Source organism: Mesoplodon mirus, assembly GCF_964341445.2.
Source record: "Mesoplodon mirus genome assembly, chromosome: 4".
Classification (NCBI taxonomy): domain Eukaryota; kingdom Metazoa; phylum Chordata; class Mammalia; order Artiodactyla; family Ziphiidae; genus Mesoplodon; species Mesoplodon mirus.
The window spans coordinates 64,830,487-64,847,568 of NC_138979.1; the positions used below are offsets into that span (position 1 = coordinate 64,830,487).

General features: G+C 57.4%; 1 protein-coding gene across 2 annotated transcripts; it reads left to right on the forward strand.

Annotated features, from left to right (window-relative positions):
- Positions 1–448: 448 nt before the first annotated feature.
- Positions 449–14,248, forward strand: SNX33 (sorting nexin 33). Of its 2 annotated transcripts, XM_082619648.1 has the most exons (3): positions 449–635; positions 1,225–3,073; positions 9,194–14,248. In XM_082619648.1, the coding sequence occupies exons 2-3, from the start codon at positions 1,603–1,605 to the stop codon at positions 9,445–9,447; spliced, it is 1,725 nt and encodes a 574-aa protein (XP_082475774.1). In that variant the 5' UTR covers positions 449–635; positions 1,225–1,602; the 3' UTR covers positions 9,448–14,248. The 2 variants fall into 2 exon arrangements, with proteins under 2 accessions (XP_082475774.1, XP_082475773.1); XM_082619647.1 differs by having other exon boundaries at positions 449–3,073.
- The last annotated feature ends 2,834 nt before the right edge of the window (positions 14,249–17,082 follow it).

Below are 17,082 nucleotides of genomic sequence, written 5' to 3' on the forward strand. Positions count from 1 at the left end.
TTGCCTCACTTGCGTCGCGGAAAAGGCAGGAGGGTGACGGAGCCCAGGAGGCGAGGCGGCGGCCGCAAAGCTCCGTCGCGCGGCGCTTAAGCCCCTCGGGGTGAGAGGTGTCTCCCAGCCAGGGCGGACGGGTTGGCCCTATTCCCCGACCGTCTCCTTTCTCTCTCGCATCCAGATCTCGGCGCAAGTGAGTGAGAGCGACTGCCAGAAGGAAAAGCGAGGAGTAGGCGGGAGCCCGGCTCCTGCGCCCCAGGCCAGTGGGAGGGCGGAGCCGGGCAGTCCGCGGCCAGCCAGGACGCACGGAAGTGCTGTGGAGTTCGCCCAATTCTCCAGCCTGCTTTTCCTTTTCCCTCCCTCTCCCCACCCCTCACCTCCCCCCCGCCCCACTCACCTCCCCCCCGTCGGCTATTCCCTCCTTCCTCGGGACGCCACCTCCCGGAATCGCCTTTTTTGTTGTTGTTTTGGAGCTGGCTTCTCACTGGCGGCGCAGAGGGGCTGCGAACGCTGGAGAGGAAGGCGGGCTGGGGGCGCAGCCCGCCGCCCACCGGCGGGACCCCGCGGGGCAGAGCGGAGGACGGACAGTCGGCCGGGCCATCTGCTCTCCAGAGCTCACTCTCCAAACTCCTGTTGAGTGTGTGCGTGCACGCGAAGGGTGGGGGTCCACGTCCCGCGTGCGGGGACCGTTTACCGCGGGGTTACCTTTGGCCGGGGGTCCTTGGACTCAGATCTGGGTCAGCTTCAGGCTCAGAAACTGCTGAGGAATTAGGCAAACAAAAGAGGTCACTCAGCTAGTGGCCAGAAGTCGCCCGAGCGCCTCGTCGCGTCCCCTCCTTTCCCCGGGGCGGGGGCCGGTCACTTGGGGGCGGGGAGAGGGCGCCCCAGCCGGCTGGGGGCTGGGGGCCGGGCCGGGCCGCCGGGGTCGAAGCGTTGGCGGCCTGTTGTGTAAGCCTCAGTCCTTGTTTTCCCGGCCTGGCTCGTTGTGAAGCCGGACACATCCACCCTTGGATTCGATTCAGGAGGCTGCTGCTTTTCTCCTTGCCCCTCTTGGATTTTCTGGATTTTTGAAAACCCAGTGGCCCAGGAAGAGGAGGAGGAAGGAGGAAGGAGCAGATCTACAGAGGAATGTGAGAGCCTCCCAAGGCCTGTGGAGCCAGAAGGAGCTGGGAGCCAGAGCTGCCGGGGTTTCTGGGATGGTGGTTTCTGAGTGATTCTCTTCTATTTTAGAACATCGTTCCAGTGGAGAGTGTCGAATTCTTGCCCTCTCAGAGCTGACTTCTCCGAGTCACTTGACTCTTCTTCTGGAAGTGGGAGGAGGAGAGACTCTCCCTTTTAGGGGCTGAGGAAGGAAGGGAGGAAGACCATGGACATGAGCTCTCCCTGCTCACAGGCGTGTGCAGGGAGACCTGTTTCTGGGCCGTGGACATTGCTTTGAAGAGAGGGAGGCTGGACACCATCTGTGGGTGCTGAGACCCCGCCGTAGGGGCTGAGAGACTGAGGGCTGTGGCAGACCTTGAGCTGCTAGTGCATTCTTGGACAACCTAGCAAGTGTCCCCAGTTCTGGGCAGGACTCTGTCCTCATCTTTCTCTACCACTGGCCCAGACATGGCACTAAAAGGCCGAGCCCTCTATGACTTCCGCAGCGAGAACAAGGAGGAAATCAGCATCCAGCAGGATGAGGACCTGGTTGTTTTCAGCGAGACCTCGCTGGATGGATGGCTGCAGGGCCAGAACAGCCGTGGTGAGACAGGGCTCTTCCCTGCCTCTTACGTGGAGATCATCCGCTCTGGCACCAGCTCCAACCATGCCGACTACTCCAGCAGTCCTGCAGGCTCTCTGGGGACTCGGGTGAGCTTATACGACAGCTCCAGCGTGGCAGACCCTTCCTGGAGTGGTGGGGGCAGTGGCTTCCTCTCAAACCAGGGTAGTTTCGAGGAGGACGATGATGATGACTGGGATGACTGGGATGATGGATGCACAGTGGTGGAGGAGCCACGGGCTGGTGGGCTGGGCACCAACGGGCACCCCCCACTCAATTTCTCCTACCCTGGTGCCTACCCCAGCCAACACATGGCCTTCCGGCCTAAGCCACCCCTGGAGCGGCAGGACAGCCTGGCATCTGCCAAGCGAGGCAGCGTGGTGGGACGCAACCTCAACCGCTTCTCGTGCTTTGTGCGCTCTGGCGTGGAGGCCTTCATCCTGGGTGATGTGCCCATGATGGCCAAGATCGCTGAGACATACTCCATTGAAATGGGCCCTCGCGGCCCCCAGTGGAAGGCCAACCCCCACCCATTTGCCTGCTCCGTGGAGGACCCCACCAAACAGACCAAATTCAAGGGCATCAAAAGCTACATCTCCTACAAGCTCACACCCACACACGCTGGCTCACCTGTCTACAGGCGCTACAAACACTTCGACTGGCTCTACAACCGCCTGCTGCACAAGTTCACTGTCATCTCGGTGCCCCACCTGCCAGAGAAGCAGGCCACAGGCCGCTTCGAGGAGGACTTCATTGAGAAGCGGAAGCGGCGGCTCATCCTCTGGATGGACCACATGACTAGCCACCCCGTGCTGTCCCAGTACGAGGGCTTCCAACATTTCCTTAGCTGCCTGGATGACAAGCAGTGGAAGATGGGCAAACGCCGGGCCGAGAAGGACGAGATGGTGGGCGCCAGCTTCCTGCTCACCTTCCAGATCCCCACGGAGCACCAGGACCTGCAGGATGTGGAGGACCGTGTGGACACCTTCAAAGCCTTCAGCAAGAAGATGGACGACAGTGTCCTGCAGCTCAGCACCATAGCATCGGAGCTGGTGCGCAAGCATGTGGGGGGCTTCCGCAAGGAATTCCAGAAGCTGGGCAATGCCTTCCAGGCCATCAGTCATGCCTTCCAGATGGACCCCCCCTTCAGCTCCGAAGCCCTCAACAGCGCCATTTCTCACACGGGCCGTACCTATGAAGCCGTGGGTGAGATGTTTGCCGAGCAGCCCAAGAACGATCTCTTCCAGATGCTCGACACGCTATCTCTCTACCAGGGCCTGCTCTCCAACTTCCCCGACATCATCCACCTGCAGAAAGGTAAGAGCCAGTGTGGGCTGGAGACCCTTACAGCATCTGCACTCTGCTGGGCACTGGGGGTATGAGGATGGCCTAGACTGAGCAGAACAGGGCAGCTAGTCTTTCTGTCTCTGTCTCATTCATATGTTCAACAAGTGTGTCCAGCACCTACCAGGTGGCAGGTGCTATTCTAGGTGCAGGGATATTATTATGGGCAGGTCTGATCCCTGTCCTCATGGAGTTCACTGCTTACCTTCTTGTTGTCTGTTCGTTCGTTCATTCATTCATTCATTTTCTCTGTTTCTGTTTCATTTACCCATCATGCTTTGAGCCCTTCAAGATATCAGGCTGGGGTCTGGGAACACGGAGCTGACTGAGGCCCAGGACTTTCCCTTGAGGAGCCCACAGGCTCATGGGGGACACGGACACAGACCCAGATAACAAGAGCACAGAGTGTAGCCTGTCTTCCCACTTGTCACAAGCTTGCCTCCCTGCCTTTGCAGCTGCAGAGCCCGTTCTCACCGCTGCATATCCTATCAGTGAGCTCCCTCACTATCTGTGTTCGGGAGGGTGGCTGTCCCTATTTTGCAGATGAAAAAGCTGCGTCCACAGAATGGTGGCTGCACAAGGAGTCCATGGCCCAGCTGGGACTGTCCCTTCCTCCTGCACCTCCCCAAGGACACATCCATATTGGCCACCTCCCAAGCCCAGCCATGTGTTCAGTTCTCACGGCCCCCTCCCTACGGGAGGGACAGGATGGGTCCTTGTTACTGTGGGGCTGTCAAGGAACTTCCAGGGAAGTGACTCATAGCCGGGTCGCCTAGGGGGACCCGGGCTGGGCTGGGGGAGGAAGTGGGGGTCCAGGGCACTACCCCCATGGTCCGTCCAATTCCCCCTTCCCTGCCTGGCTTCTCTTCTTGCCTGAGCAGTGAGTCAGGAGCTGACCCGGCAGGTGGCTGAGTCTTGGGGACTACAGGCAGGTCAGGAGAGAGGTGTGGTCCTCCCCAGGGCTGCTTGGTAACTAAGGAAGAACGTCTGCAGGGCGTGGGGCTGGCTCCCAGGCCCCTAGGCCCTGAGGTCAGGCCTGGCTTGGTGGGGAGTTTTCCTCTGGGTGAGGCCAGAGGCAGGCATCTGGACTGAGCCTGGGGGACAGCAAACACCACCACACTACCTGGTCCCCAGGAGAGTCTGGAGTAAACCCGCCTTGTTCTCCTTTACCAGGAGGTTAACTTCTAGAACTTCTCCAGCTCCCAGCCTCCTTTCTCCCCTCACTTTCTCTTCCTCCTTCTCCTCTCTGCTCTTTTTTTCTCTTCTCCACATTCCTCTCTTCCTCCTTCCCTTCTTTCATCTTCAGGAGACATGAGGCCTGAGTTCTGGTCTTGACTCTGCCCCCAGTTTGCTATGTGTCCCTGGGAAGCGCTTTCCCCTCTCTGGGAGTTAGTTTCCCGATCTGTAAGACAAGGGAGGGTGGACACAGTGAGCTCTTAGGCCTTCAAAGGGGTGGGTAGGGGAGAGACTCCTGGGGAGGGTCTGGTCGAGGACAGAGTGATGCCTTAGATCTGGCTCTGAGCTCTGGGCAGGGATTGGGCAGGGCTGGTGGCTGGGGCCCACTGGGGCAGGTGTCACCCTGTGCGGAAGTGGAGCCACGCTCACTGCAGTGCTACGGCCTGGGAAAGCTGGTTCAACCAGCTCCTTGGATGGCATGTTCCCGTGTGGGCAGCAGGATGGGGGGAAGCAGGGACATAGTGATTAAACAGCTGCCCCCATGCAGTGTCCGGGGACCCTCACCCAGGGCAGAGCAGGGGGCAGGAAGGCAACCCCATACACATACTCCCAGGCTCCCACTGAAGCAGGAGGGAGTAAAGCCAGACTGGCCTTTCTCACCCTGGGGCAGGGAAGACAGAGCTGAGAGAGGCCGCTTCTGAGTTTCCACTGGAGGTGTTTCTAAGGTGAGGGGCCTGGGGTGATGTGTTCAACCTCAGGCAGAGACTGCCCCACCTTCCCGGACCTGGAGGACCCCTCCCCATTCAGCCAAGTTCTTTTGGGCTTACTCTTCCCCCTTCTGGGCTCTGCACTGCCACTCCTAGGCCCGTGGTGGGGCAAGTTAGGGAGGGGGCCTTGGAATCTGGCTGAGACAGAATTGGGGGAACCACAGCCTGATGGGGTGAGGGGGGATCCCATGTTGGCCCTGTGGATGGAGCCCTTTCACAGAGGAAGGAGCAGGAAAATTGGGCCCTGGGTCCCCAGGATTCTGTCCAGCCTGTTCATACATCTGAAAGATGGCAAGCATGTGGGAGAGGCCTTGGAAGGAAGGAGATGGGAGGCCTAGGAGGGGTCAGGAGACCAGGATTTGGACAAATGTTGCCTCTGAGGTGACCCTGAAAGAGTTTCCTCGCCTAAGAAAACTTAGGAAAATGGGCCATGGAACCTGGTTGGCACTGAGGTGCCAGCCTGTCTGCCCACTGGCCCAGCCCCTGGAGCTCAGTTTAGGGGTCTCCTAAGAGAAGGGCAACCATGTAATTTACCATCCAAACCAGGGCAATCTTGGGGGTGAAAGAGAGCCTTAGTAATAGTTACCCTGGGACAACAAGGGGCAACAGTGACTGTCCAGGGCCATTGCCTGGGAGCCAGCCAGGGCAGGGCTCGGTCCTAAGACTCATCACAAGCCACGGAGACTGGTGTGGTTCCCTCCATTTTCAGATGAGGGGCAGTGAGGAGGAATGATAATCAGAGCAGGAATTGGAGCCCAGGTGTCTCTGACTCTACAGGCAGGCTGTTTCTACTGTGCCAGACAGATAGGGGAGGGAGCTCCCTAAGGGATGGGTGCCTGGGGTAGACAAGCCAGAAGGGGAGGGAGCAGGGAGGGGGTTGGGTGTTCTAGAACCAACTGAGCTGGCATCCTTGGCAGGCTGGAGGCAGGCCCTGGACCACAGAGCATGCGTGGAGGGGCCATGGAGCTCTCGGGTTGGCCAAGGCAAAGTGGCCCTTTTGCAGGACCAAGTTCTTGCCTGGGGGAATAGGTGGGTCCAGCCTCTATGCTCTGGGCCATCATCTAGCTCTCCCTCTCCCTCCCCTCCTAGGCTCGGATGAACAAAGAATTGTATCACCAGGAGCCACCACCAGCTGGGTTTCGGCTGGGACTGAAAAGCAGTTTGCACATAGTTGCGAGGGGAGCTTTTACTCAGTCAGGTGCCATCCTAAGTACTTTAAACATATTAGTTCAATTAAACTCAGCTATAACTATAGGGGTGGGTACTATTATCATCCCATTTTACTGATGTGGAAACTCTAAAGCGCTATTCCGCTGTGAGCAATTGTCAGCAGCATCACATCTAGTCCAGTCTGTTCAATTTGACAGTGGGGAGACCTGTAGCCCTTGTTGGAGGTGACCCAGTGGGACTAGGACTCAGACCTCCTGCCCTCAACCTAGGGTGGGTGATAACTACCTCCAAGAGGTAGGGACAAGATAGATTAAGGTGGCAGTTTAGGGGATATGCCTGGGACCCTGGGGCCCTGAAGCTCCAACCTTCCTTTCCTTGTTCCTGGGACCCAGCCTACAGGACAACTGCTGGGTTAGGAGGTGCCCCTGAGTCCTCAGCTCTCAGGTTGAGTCCTAGGTGGAATGTGTGGGGTGACGGGGACAGGCCTGAGCCCTGAGTCCCAGTCTGTCTCTGGGATGCATTAGTGTTAGCTGGTCCCAGTCCCACATCGGAGTCACAGGGTGGAGGGGTGACAGAGAGCAGGGTAGGACCTCCCCCTTCCCGCACAGCCTTTGCCTCGCATCTCTGGCTCCCTGCCTGTCTGCAGATACCTAGCAATTGCAATAGATTCATTCCTATTATCTGGGCCTCAGTTTCCTTCCTCTAAGGCCATGGGCAAGAAAAGCTTTCTTAAATGCAAGTCCACCCCCAACGCACCCAGACTTTCTCAGGAAGGTGGAATCCAGGCTAGTAGGTGCCCTTTGCTGAAGCCTGGCTCTAGCTTCTTTGTCCTGCTCTTTTCTACTTTGCTTCTTATGGTTCTTTTTACCCCTTGGGACCTTCTCAAATTCCTGAGTCCATTGTCTGGATGCCCCACACATATGCCTGGGGGACCTGGCCTGGGCTCCTTGTAGTAGAAGTGGTATCTACCCCTAGCTGTGCAGGGATACCGCTGGGCCAGGCATCCCCCACTTTTGGAGCAGGAAAGAGGCTGCGAGCCCCTCGGCAAGTACCCTCCTGCCAGGCCCTGAGTTTCCTCTGCACAGTGTGGGGGTGGAGAGTGAGGGGTGGATGTGGGTGTTGGACAGCTAGTCTCTAGGGCCACTCCAGCTCCGAAGCCTCTCATGGGGTCCTCATCTTGGGCCTTCGGGTGATCCCTCTCCTGCTGCCCAGACCTGGGCAGTCAGTATGGAACAGGAGGCGAGAAGTGGTTCAAGGAAGGTGGCAAAAGGACTGAGTGGGCTGGGAGCTGGGGACTGCAGAGTTCTTTTCGGTGCTGTGTGAGCAGCCCTGGAAATGCTCCAAATTTGAGTTTGTCCACCTGAAATGCCACTCTTTGCCAATTAGCCACACACTTGCCATCTAATATAGGTACTACTCCTTCTAAAGGCATTCAGAGTTATTTCCAGCATGTAGTAGATGCTCCATAAATGCATCCTGAATGCATTTGAACAACTTGGAGTAAAAGGAATACGTTTCAAAGGTCCACGGGAGACCTCCTTAAGGGAGAGGTGGGAAACATGAAAAACGAGTGTCTTACTTGTGTGCAGTGGATGCTTTCGAAGCGCTCGGGGAGTGTGCTGTCCTCCGTGCCAACCCCTCCCACCTCCTTAATCTTCTTCACACAGTGGATTCCCTACAGCCCTGCAAGGAGTACCTGCCAGGCGCAGGCAGACTGCCTCACCACCTCAGCACCTGTCCCCACCGGCTTCAGCACAGAATCAGTCAAGTGCTGTTAATTCTGAACTGAAATTCTTTCACCAAGTGCTTGTTGATTCATTCACGTTTTTCCAAATTGGGTCCCTTCCCCAGGTTCATCCCCTGACCCCCCATCTGTCACCTGGTTATTATAATGGCTTCCTCTAGTCCCCTGGGGGCTGGGGTGAAGCGGGAGCAGGGCTTATATGTGGGGAGACACACAAAAAGGAAAACTCCAGGTGGCTTTTGAGGCTCTGTTTTAGAATCAGCTGGGTGATGGGGGTGGGGAGAGCCCTGGTGAGCTGAGATGGGGAGGTGGTCTGCCTGGGGGATGCTCCGTGTAGAAGCAGCACCCCATCAGAGCCTTGAATTATGCATAGGGATCCAGGGGGCAGAGATAGGAAGGTAGGAAAGAAAGCTGAATTTGATGAACGTGGGGTCAGCGTGGAATGGGTGCAGGGGTCAACTCCCAGAGGGCCTCACAGGCCAGGAGAATGGGGGACCTAGCTCTGCAGGCAGAAGGAAGCCAGGGGAGGCTTGGAGCTATGGGTGCCCAGCTTGGCTGCTCTTCAGGTGCTATGGAGAACCTCTCAGAGGCTGAGACTGAGATGGGGAGACCCATGAGGGGCCTATGGTAGCAGTCCAGTGAGGTTGAATCAGCTTAGCAGACACATATCAGGATCTGCTGTGGGCTAGGCTTTGTTCTGGATACTAGAGACATTGAGCTCACAGCCCAGAAGGAAGCGGTCAGAGAAACCACAGGGTGGTAAGAGCTGTGGCAGAGGGAAGCCCAGGGCACCTGAGAGCATTGAGAGGCACCTCATGTACTGGGGCTGCAAGGAAGGCTTCCTGGAGGAGGTGATGTTGGAGGTGAATGGGGCGCCAGCGTGAGGGGTGACGAGGCCTGTGGTGGGTGGGGATGGCCTGGTCCTAGAAATCAATCAGCAGGCAGGGCAGGGCTGTGACTGGTCAGGTGTGGGCTGCTGGCATCGCCACAGGTTTTCAGGGAAGATGGTGCATCTGGTTTAGGATGTGCTGAAGGTGAGGGTTTGGGGGACATCCTGGTTGAGACACCCAGGTGGCTGGACCATGGGTCTGGACTCCGTGGAGTCCAGGAGCGAGGCCTGAGTTGAGCCGATGAGGGTGTTGTCTGCCTGGACCCAGGTCTCACCGTGGGGTTAGGGAGCGAACTGGGGAGACCGGAGCCCTAACTTGTCCTTGTCCTCTGCTCTGCCCGTGCCAGGTGCCTTCGCCAAGGTGAAGGAGAGCCAGCGCATGAGTGACGAGGGCCGCATGGCGCAGGATGAGGCAGATGGCATTCGCAGGCGCTGCCGCGTGGTGGGCTTCGCCCTGCAGGCTGAGATGAACCACTTCCACCAGCGCCGCGAGCTCGACTTCAAGCACATGATGCAGAACTACCTGCGCCAGCAGATCCTCTTCTACCAGCGGGTAGGCCAGCAGCTGGAGAAGACGCTGCACATGTATGACAGCCTCTGACCACGTGTCCCTGGTCCTCTTCCTGCCCCTGGGGCCTGTTGGCTGCGGTGCATGCTGCCCTCCGGACCTTCCCACACCAGCAGTGCCTGGCTGGTCAGGGGTGGGCTTTGGAGGAGTCATGGATATCCCTGGGGAAGTCCCCCACCCCTTAGAGATAGGGGCACAGCAGGGGTGAGGATGGGGCCAGGAGCCCTCCAGGCCAAGGCCTGGGCTGCTGGTCAGTCACTTGAGGTCAGGCCAGGGTCTTAGCCTCCCCTAGAGCCTATAGCGCTCGCTCACCTGGCCACCATCCCCTCGTTCATTCAGCAGATGCGCAGGCCTGCTGCGGCTCCGGGTCAGACACTGGGCATCCAGGGCTGTGACACGCCTGCTCTTGGGGAGTCCCCAGCTGAGGTGGGGGTCAGACCCAGAAACAGGCAGGGGCAATACAGAAGGATTGATGGTAAATAGCTCGCAGAAGGGACCACTCGTTCTGCGAGTCAGGGATGACTCCATGGAGTAGTGTCTTGAAGAATGACAAGGACCTGCCAGACAGTAAGTGGGGACAGTAGATGGGGAGGGCATTCAGAGGAGAAGAACAGCATGGGCAAGGCTGTGGAGGCATGGAAAGACCCCGTCTTCTCTCCTTTACCTTTCCCAAGCAAGTTTGGTGCACCCCTCGGTGGTGTCCCTTGTGTGACGGTGGGGGGGGGATTGCCTTGCTCCCATGCCCCTGTCCCCGCCCCCCCCCCCGCAGGAGGGGCTGCAGGCCAGCTCCCTCCTGACTCCCCTTCACCAGCTGAGCCCCTTCACCCCTTGGATAGGGGACCATGCAGCATCTTTGCCCTGGGCTCAGGGTGCTAAGATAAGTCTCGGATCCCAGGACCCTGGTGGCACCTTCCTGGAGGGGACACCCAAAAGTTACTGGGTATTTGAGTTCACCAGCAATAGCTCCCACACTCCAAGCAGGCTTGGGCCTCAGGCTCCCAGGGGCCAGCTTACCCACCACCCCAGGGATCCTCGGCCCACCTGCCCACAGCCAGCCTCACTGTGATGCCAGTTCAGGTCCTGGTGGGATTGTGCTGTCTTCCATCTATGTTTACATCCTCGAGGGGGCTCCCCCCATACCCCCAGGCCAGCGCGTGGTCCAGCAGTGGGTTGGGGGAACTGACAGGTGCCGCTGCTGCACCCCCTCCAGGAGGTCATGGCTGTTCCTGGCTGCTGCTGCTTCAGTCTTCTTTCTTTCTTGTTTTCTTGATAAACCTTTTACAGTTAAGATAACAAAAATATGACTCCTTATTTGGATCCCAGGGTGTGTAAGGGTGGGGGAAAGGATACAGCCCTAATCGTCCCTGGGAGCGATTGGATTAGATTCTGAGGTCGTGATGGGCACAACATTTACCCCAGAACCTCAGAAGTTGGGGGGAGGACGGTGCTGGAGGCAGGGGCTAGTTGAGGACCTCTGGGTGACCCTGGACCCCAGCTGGATGCATACCCTTCCCAGACCTCACTCTCCTCATCTCTCAAATGGGTGGAGTCTTGCCAGGGGTTTGGCTTTGCTGCTCTGTGATCTAGGACTGAAGGTCACGTGAGGAAGGGACAGTCTAATCGATGGGGGGGGTTCCTCTCCCCAGGAGGGCATATCCCAGCCTTGCCCCCAGGAAAGCCCCAGTCCAGGGGAGGGGGTGGGTCTCAGAACCTGTGTCCTTCCCCAAGCCATCCAGTCCAGGCTGCCCAGCCCTGCAGTGGCTGCCCAGTTGGAAACTGAGGTGGACCCCCCAGCTATGCCCTTGGGGGTGTCCCAGGCAGGATGAACAGGAATCTGTTTGCACACGGGAAGGAGGAGGGCTGGGGGGCCGCGATTCTCTTGGGGCAATGGGGACTTGGTGGAGGGAGGGCTGCTGGGGTCTGGACATCAGGGGAGGCTTTGTCTGGGCTGGGGGCGGGGGAGCTCATGGCAGTGAGATAGAGTAAGGGGTGGCAGGTGCAGTGGGGAAGGGGCAGCAGAGGCTCCCTGTTCAGGGCAGAGCGTCCTCAGAGGAACTTTTGGAATGGGCCCCTGGCCTTGGGTCAAAATTAGGTCAGATTTGGGACTTTCTGTGGAATTTTCCCTTCTCTCCTTCCTGCCCTCCTTCCTTCATTTTCCAACCCATCCGAGGACCTTCCCACCCTTAAACTCTTCCCTGTTCCAGCCTCCAGGCGGCCTTCTGCAGTGAGCGCTCTGACCATGGGCAGGGCGGTGGGGGTCTCCTTCCCAGGCCCAGTCAGCGCTGGGGCGGTGGGAATGCTCTTCTCAACACACAGTGCCTGGAAAGTCCCCTGTTCACGCTTCTTGCCCTGGGAATAGTATTGCCCTCTTGTGTCTCTTTCTTGAGCGGAGGGCCACCTCCCATGCCTTCCATCCTCCAGGTGAGGGGTTGTTCTGACGCTTTTCTCAGGAGGGGCTTGCACCTAGGAAAAGCATCAGAACGTGAAGTCTTGGGATGGGCCAGGCCTCCTCCAGGCATCCTGAGGGCTCTAGGCAGGGACAGACTTCCATGTGATGGGAAGTGAGGATGTCCCAGCCCTCCTCTCTGGTTTCTTTCTATCTCTGTGTGGGTTTCAGTGTTGGGGGAATTTGAGATTTGTCTGGGCTGGCCGGAGCCTCTTTCGGCAGGGGACTGGGGACCGGTGTGTGTTGGGGGGTATCTTGGTGGTGGCTGGGCCTGTGGGCTGGCCTCAGTCTCATGCCAGGCAGATGTTCCAGACTGAGCTGAGCCCAGCTGCCTCCAGTTTCCTCCCTGAGGCGGGTGGAAAACAAGGCTTCTCTTTCTGCCCTGGGCAACTACCAGGACCTGTAGCTGGGGGGTGGGGGACCTCTGATCCCCAGTCTTGGCCCAGCCCAGGAAGGGAGTCTGCTTTGTGGCCACATATGGGGGTTGGGGATGGAGGCGGCCCTCAGATTCTGCATCCTATTGCTTCCTGGACACAGGAGTGCCATGAACCACCATGCCACAGCTGTGCCACGGCTGTAGCAGAGCCAGGCCTGGTCACAGACGCAGTTGTCCAACCCAAAGCAGACAGAGCCATACAACCTGCGTGCGGCACACGGGTCACACCTGGCTCCACACTCACACACACATATGGTCATGTGCTTGCACAACTGCACTCCCAGCCACAGTGCCACAGACTGTCACACATTGACAGCCACGTCCACACTCGTCCACGCCCACATGCATGTTGTCAGTCTCAGCCATGTCGTCACTCACAGCCATACCATAGTACTGTGCACGGTCATACACTCACATAGTGACACACACACTCAGACACACACGGCCATGAAGTCACACATGCACATAGCAGATGTGTCACAAATGTAGATGCTCTTGGACTCCACCTGCACCGCCTCCTGGGGGAGCCAGCCCTGATCATCCATCATCTGACACCACCAAGTTCAATTCCTCATTGCACAGACAGGAAACTTGAGGTCTAGTGAGTGGTGGCATTTGGCTGCATCACCCAGTGGGGCAGGGGTATCCTCTGGGTTCAGAGCCCAGTTCGCATCAGGCTCTGGCCTGGCCTTGCCCACCCCTGGGTCAGTTCCCAGGGCCAGGCTGCCTCTGAAGGCCCCTGGCTGAACGTACTCAACAAAGCTCCAGGCATCTCCCATCTTCGGAGCCAGAGCTGAGGCTGCAGCATCAGAGAGCAGGAGCCAGAATGTGGTGGGCAGGGCCCAGGCCTGGGCGGGAGGAACATTCCTGCACCATCTCCTCCCCAAGCCTCCGAAAGGCTGGGCCCGCCCTGCCTGCCTGCCCGCCCGCTGACTCAGGCCTCCAGGAGCCAGGCCAGCTTGGCTCCCTCACCCACCCCCAGCCCACCCCAACCTGCTTCCCCACCACTGCGGCTCTGGTACCTCCTTCCGCTGTTTGGGGCAAGAGGAGATGGTGAGCCCTGGCAAAAAGACCATGAGGAAACATAAAAATTCACCTCCCCCAGACATAGCTCAGAAGGGTTGATTGTGAAACCCCTGGGTTTCCACAAAGCTTTTTTCCTTTGGTTTTGTTTTGTTAGTAAAACCCGGATGCAGTCCAGTCTGTTTAAAAAGCAGTGTCTCACACAGCTGTGGCCTCCTTGGTCCTCATGGCAGCCCTGGTAGGCATCATTATTCCATTTCACAGACAGAGAGACTGAGGCTTGGCCAGAGGGAGGATGGGAACTGCCTAGGAACACACAGTGGGGCCGAGGTGGGGCTGGACTTGAACCCAGCTCTCTGGCTTCATTCCCTAAAGTCACCTTGATTAACTCACGTAGGTCTGGAGGAAGAAGGGGTAGCAGATCTTCGCTCCAGAGTTGTGAAAGAATGGGAGGCTGGCAAACCAACTGCTGAAATGTGCAGGGGCTTTGAGGGCCCGGTGAGTCCCGCCAGCTGCCCAGGGATGAAGAGGCTGAGGGCAGCATTGCACAGTGGCGTCTGCAGTGACTCAGGGTCTCCGATTATAAATGAACATGTGAGAGGAACGTCACTTCACTTTTCTGTAACTGACCTGAATTTCTCTTTTGCTTTCTCATTAACCCACCTGATAGAAAAGTAATCTGAAATCAATTTGGGGACCGCTCCTTTCCCCAGGGAGGCATGCAGGTTTTGGGGATGGCACATTTGAAGACCCTACGCAGGCCCCTGGCACTTTGAATGTTAGAAGCTGAATTCCCTCATCCTATCACTCATGTGAAGATTTGCCTGCATTCCACATTAAAGGTCATTCACATATACCTACTTGAGCTGGGTTCTGTTAATTACTTGACAGTGTCTTGTAGATATTTAATTAAATTTTCTTCATTTTGATTTTGTCTTTTCTTTCTTTTGCCTTTTGGTGTTCTGCTACTTTTTTACCCCTTGGCTGCAAACATTGTTGTGGGTCCTCGCAGGGCTCCTGGACCCTGGCACTGGGCCTGTGGTGCCCACCATGGTCCTAGGTTAGCATTGGACCCTTTGGTCATTTTCCCCTACCTCCTGCCTTCCCACCACCTGCTCCTTTGATCCCCACCCTTAAGCCTCCGTGGGTCTGGCCCTTTCTCAGTTTGGGGCACTCCAGATTCCCTCAGTTGCCCCTGTACCCTGTGTAACCCTGTGTCTCCTGAGGTCTGGTTCTACCTGGGAAGGGGTTCAAGTCTCCACTCCCCCTGGATCTCCAGCCTCTGGGGCTTCTACCTCCCCCAGTGCAAGTGGCACTGCGGTGGACACTGGATGGCCAGTATTGCACAACCACCCTGTATGCAAGAGATTATCAACATCATTTTACAGGCCAGGAAATGGGGCCCAGTGAGGGACGTGTAGAGTAGCCGAGCCGTTGTGAGTGGTACCCAGGCCTGGGCCACCCGTGTTGGGAGGCAAATGGCTGATGCCTGAGGTAGGAGCTGGAGGCTGGCTGGAGCCTGGAGGCACTTGGAGCCCCTTCCAGGCTGACCTTATTCCCTTTGCTGCCATTTTGGAAGCAGTGCTCTGGGTGAGGGTAGAATGAGGCTCCAGCAGACAGCCCTTGCTGCCCCCCAGACAGCAAAGCCCCTTTCCCTCCACTCCTCAGAGGCAGGACCCGAGTGGCTGAGCCTGAGTGCAAATCCTCTCTACACCTACTCGTTTTAGGGATGTTTCTTTTCTTTTTTTTTTTTTTTTTAGCGGTACGCGGGCCTCTCACTGTTGTGGCCTCTCCCGTTGCGGAGCACAGGCTCCGGACACGCAGGCTCAGCGGCCATGGCTCACGGGCCCAGCCGCTCCGCGGCATGTGGGATCTTCCCAGACCGGGGCACGAACCCATGTCCCCTGCATTGGCAGGCGGACTCTCAACCACTGCACCACCAGGGAAGCCCTAGGGATGTTTCTTAACTGTTCCATGCTTCCATTTCTCCATTTATAACAGGAGTTCCAGATGGCTGTTAGGAGGGTTATATGAGCACATAGCAAGTGCCCAGTAAGGAGTAGCTGGGATTATCAGCCTCTGAGCAGCACTAGAGAGAGGCAGGGCCAAGAATATTGTTACCCCACTAAATGAGTGAGAAAACTGATTGGATGAGCCCTCTAAGGCCACACGGTGGGTGGATGTCAGGGCTGGGCCTGAGTGCACAACAGCGACCGTGTGCTACTCTGTGCTGGGCATTGGGCTAAGTACCTCCCATGAGTTATCTCACTGGTCACTACGTTCTGGAAGGTGAGAGCTACTGCCAATATTTTACAGCACATGGAGACTCGGGTACCGAGTCACCTGTGTGAGATCGTGCAGCTGCTCAGTGGTAGGGCTGATTCTGCCTGGACACAGAGCTGTGCTTTTCCCACTGCACCAGGCCACCCTTCCAAGGCTGGCAGGCTGGGCAGGGTGGGGGCAACTGTCCTGCTGTAGAGCGACTGCAGGAGTGCCGGGCATTGAGGGGAGTGGGGCAGTGGGGGTAGCTGGTGGGTATTGGGTGGAGGTGGCCGCGTGCCTTCAAGGCAGCAGGTGGAAGGGCAGAGGGCTTGGCCCACAGAGAGCATCGAGCAAATATTTGAGTGCTAATTTTCTGTAGGGCCTCAGGCTGGGGTGTGTGAGCAGGATCTGGCTGCGGTGGAGGCGGCTGGACAGATGAGGCCAAGGGCAGGGAGCTGGGGTCAGAGGCAGGATTCTGGTGTCCAGGAAGAGAGTGAGTCAGGAGCCTCCTTGCTCAAGGGGCCGATATGGGGGATGGGAGTGAGAGCTGGGAGGGAAATGCTAGGACTTGGGATCCTGCGAGTGCCGAGGCTGAGCTGGAGAGGGTGTGGGCTCTGGTCCTGGGGCTTCCACCTGGGGCAGGGTGGGGCAGGCAGAGGTGGGGCGATGTGTCTGTGCCTGTGCCTGGTGTCCCGGAGTGTGTGCACCCTCCTGTGTGTTCGCTGGGAGCCTGCCGGTGTGCGCTCCTGTGCCTGTGTGTAGGTCCCCACCGCGGCACTCTTTGCCTGCAGTCATCTGGCTGCACATGATTTTCCCCGTGTTCCCGCCTGGAAAAGGCGACACCCCTGACCTCGAAGCTCTGGTCCTGCTTTGGAATCATGCTTAGCTCCTCTCTTTCTCTCGCTCCACAGCCAGCTGTGAGCAAAGCCTTGTTAGCTCCTCAAAAGAGATCCCACATCTGACCTGTCTCACCATCTCACCATGAGGCTCAAGGCACCGCCACGCCTGCCTGGACTACTGCAGTAGTCTCCAAGCTTTCTTCTGCTCTCTCCCATTCCCCGATGGTCTAACAGGAGCCAGAGTGATCTTTTAAGACCATATTCTAAATCAAATCATGTCTGTCCCGTGCTTTCAACCTCCAGGACACCCTGCCATTCTTAGGCCAGATTCCAAACTCCTACCTCAGCCCATGAGGCCCTCTGATCTCACTTTGGAACCCTGTTCCTTTAGGTCACAGAATTCCAGACCTACTGCTATTTCTTACATATGCCAAACTTGTTGCACCTCAGGGCCTTTGCCTTTGTTGGTTCCCTCTGTCTGGAATGTTCTTCCGCCAGATGTCTGTGTGGTTTGAACCTCAGTTAATTCAAGTCTTTGCTTAAAATGTCACCTCCTTGGAGAAGCCTTCCTTAACTTCTTAGTTCTCGTCTTCTGTCCCTTTACCCTGCCTTATTTTTCTTCATTTTACTTATTATCAATTGCCAATTATATATGTGTATGT

What these genes read in the sequence shown, in the direction of transcription:
- SNX33 (XM_082619647.1), top strand. Translation starts at nt 1,603, where the DNA reads ATGGCACTAAAAGGCCGAGCCCTCTATGACTTCCGCAGCGAGAACAAG. An exon ending in CATCATCCACCTGCAGAAAG is followed by an intron (nt 3,074 to 9,193) that starts GTAAGAGCCAGT and finishes TGCCCGTGCCAG; the next exon opens with GTGCCTTCGCCAAGGTGAAG.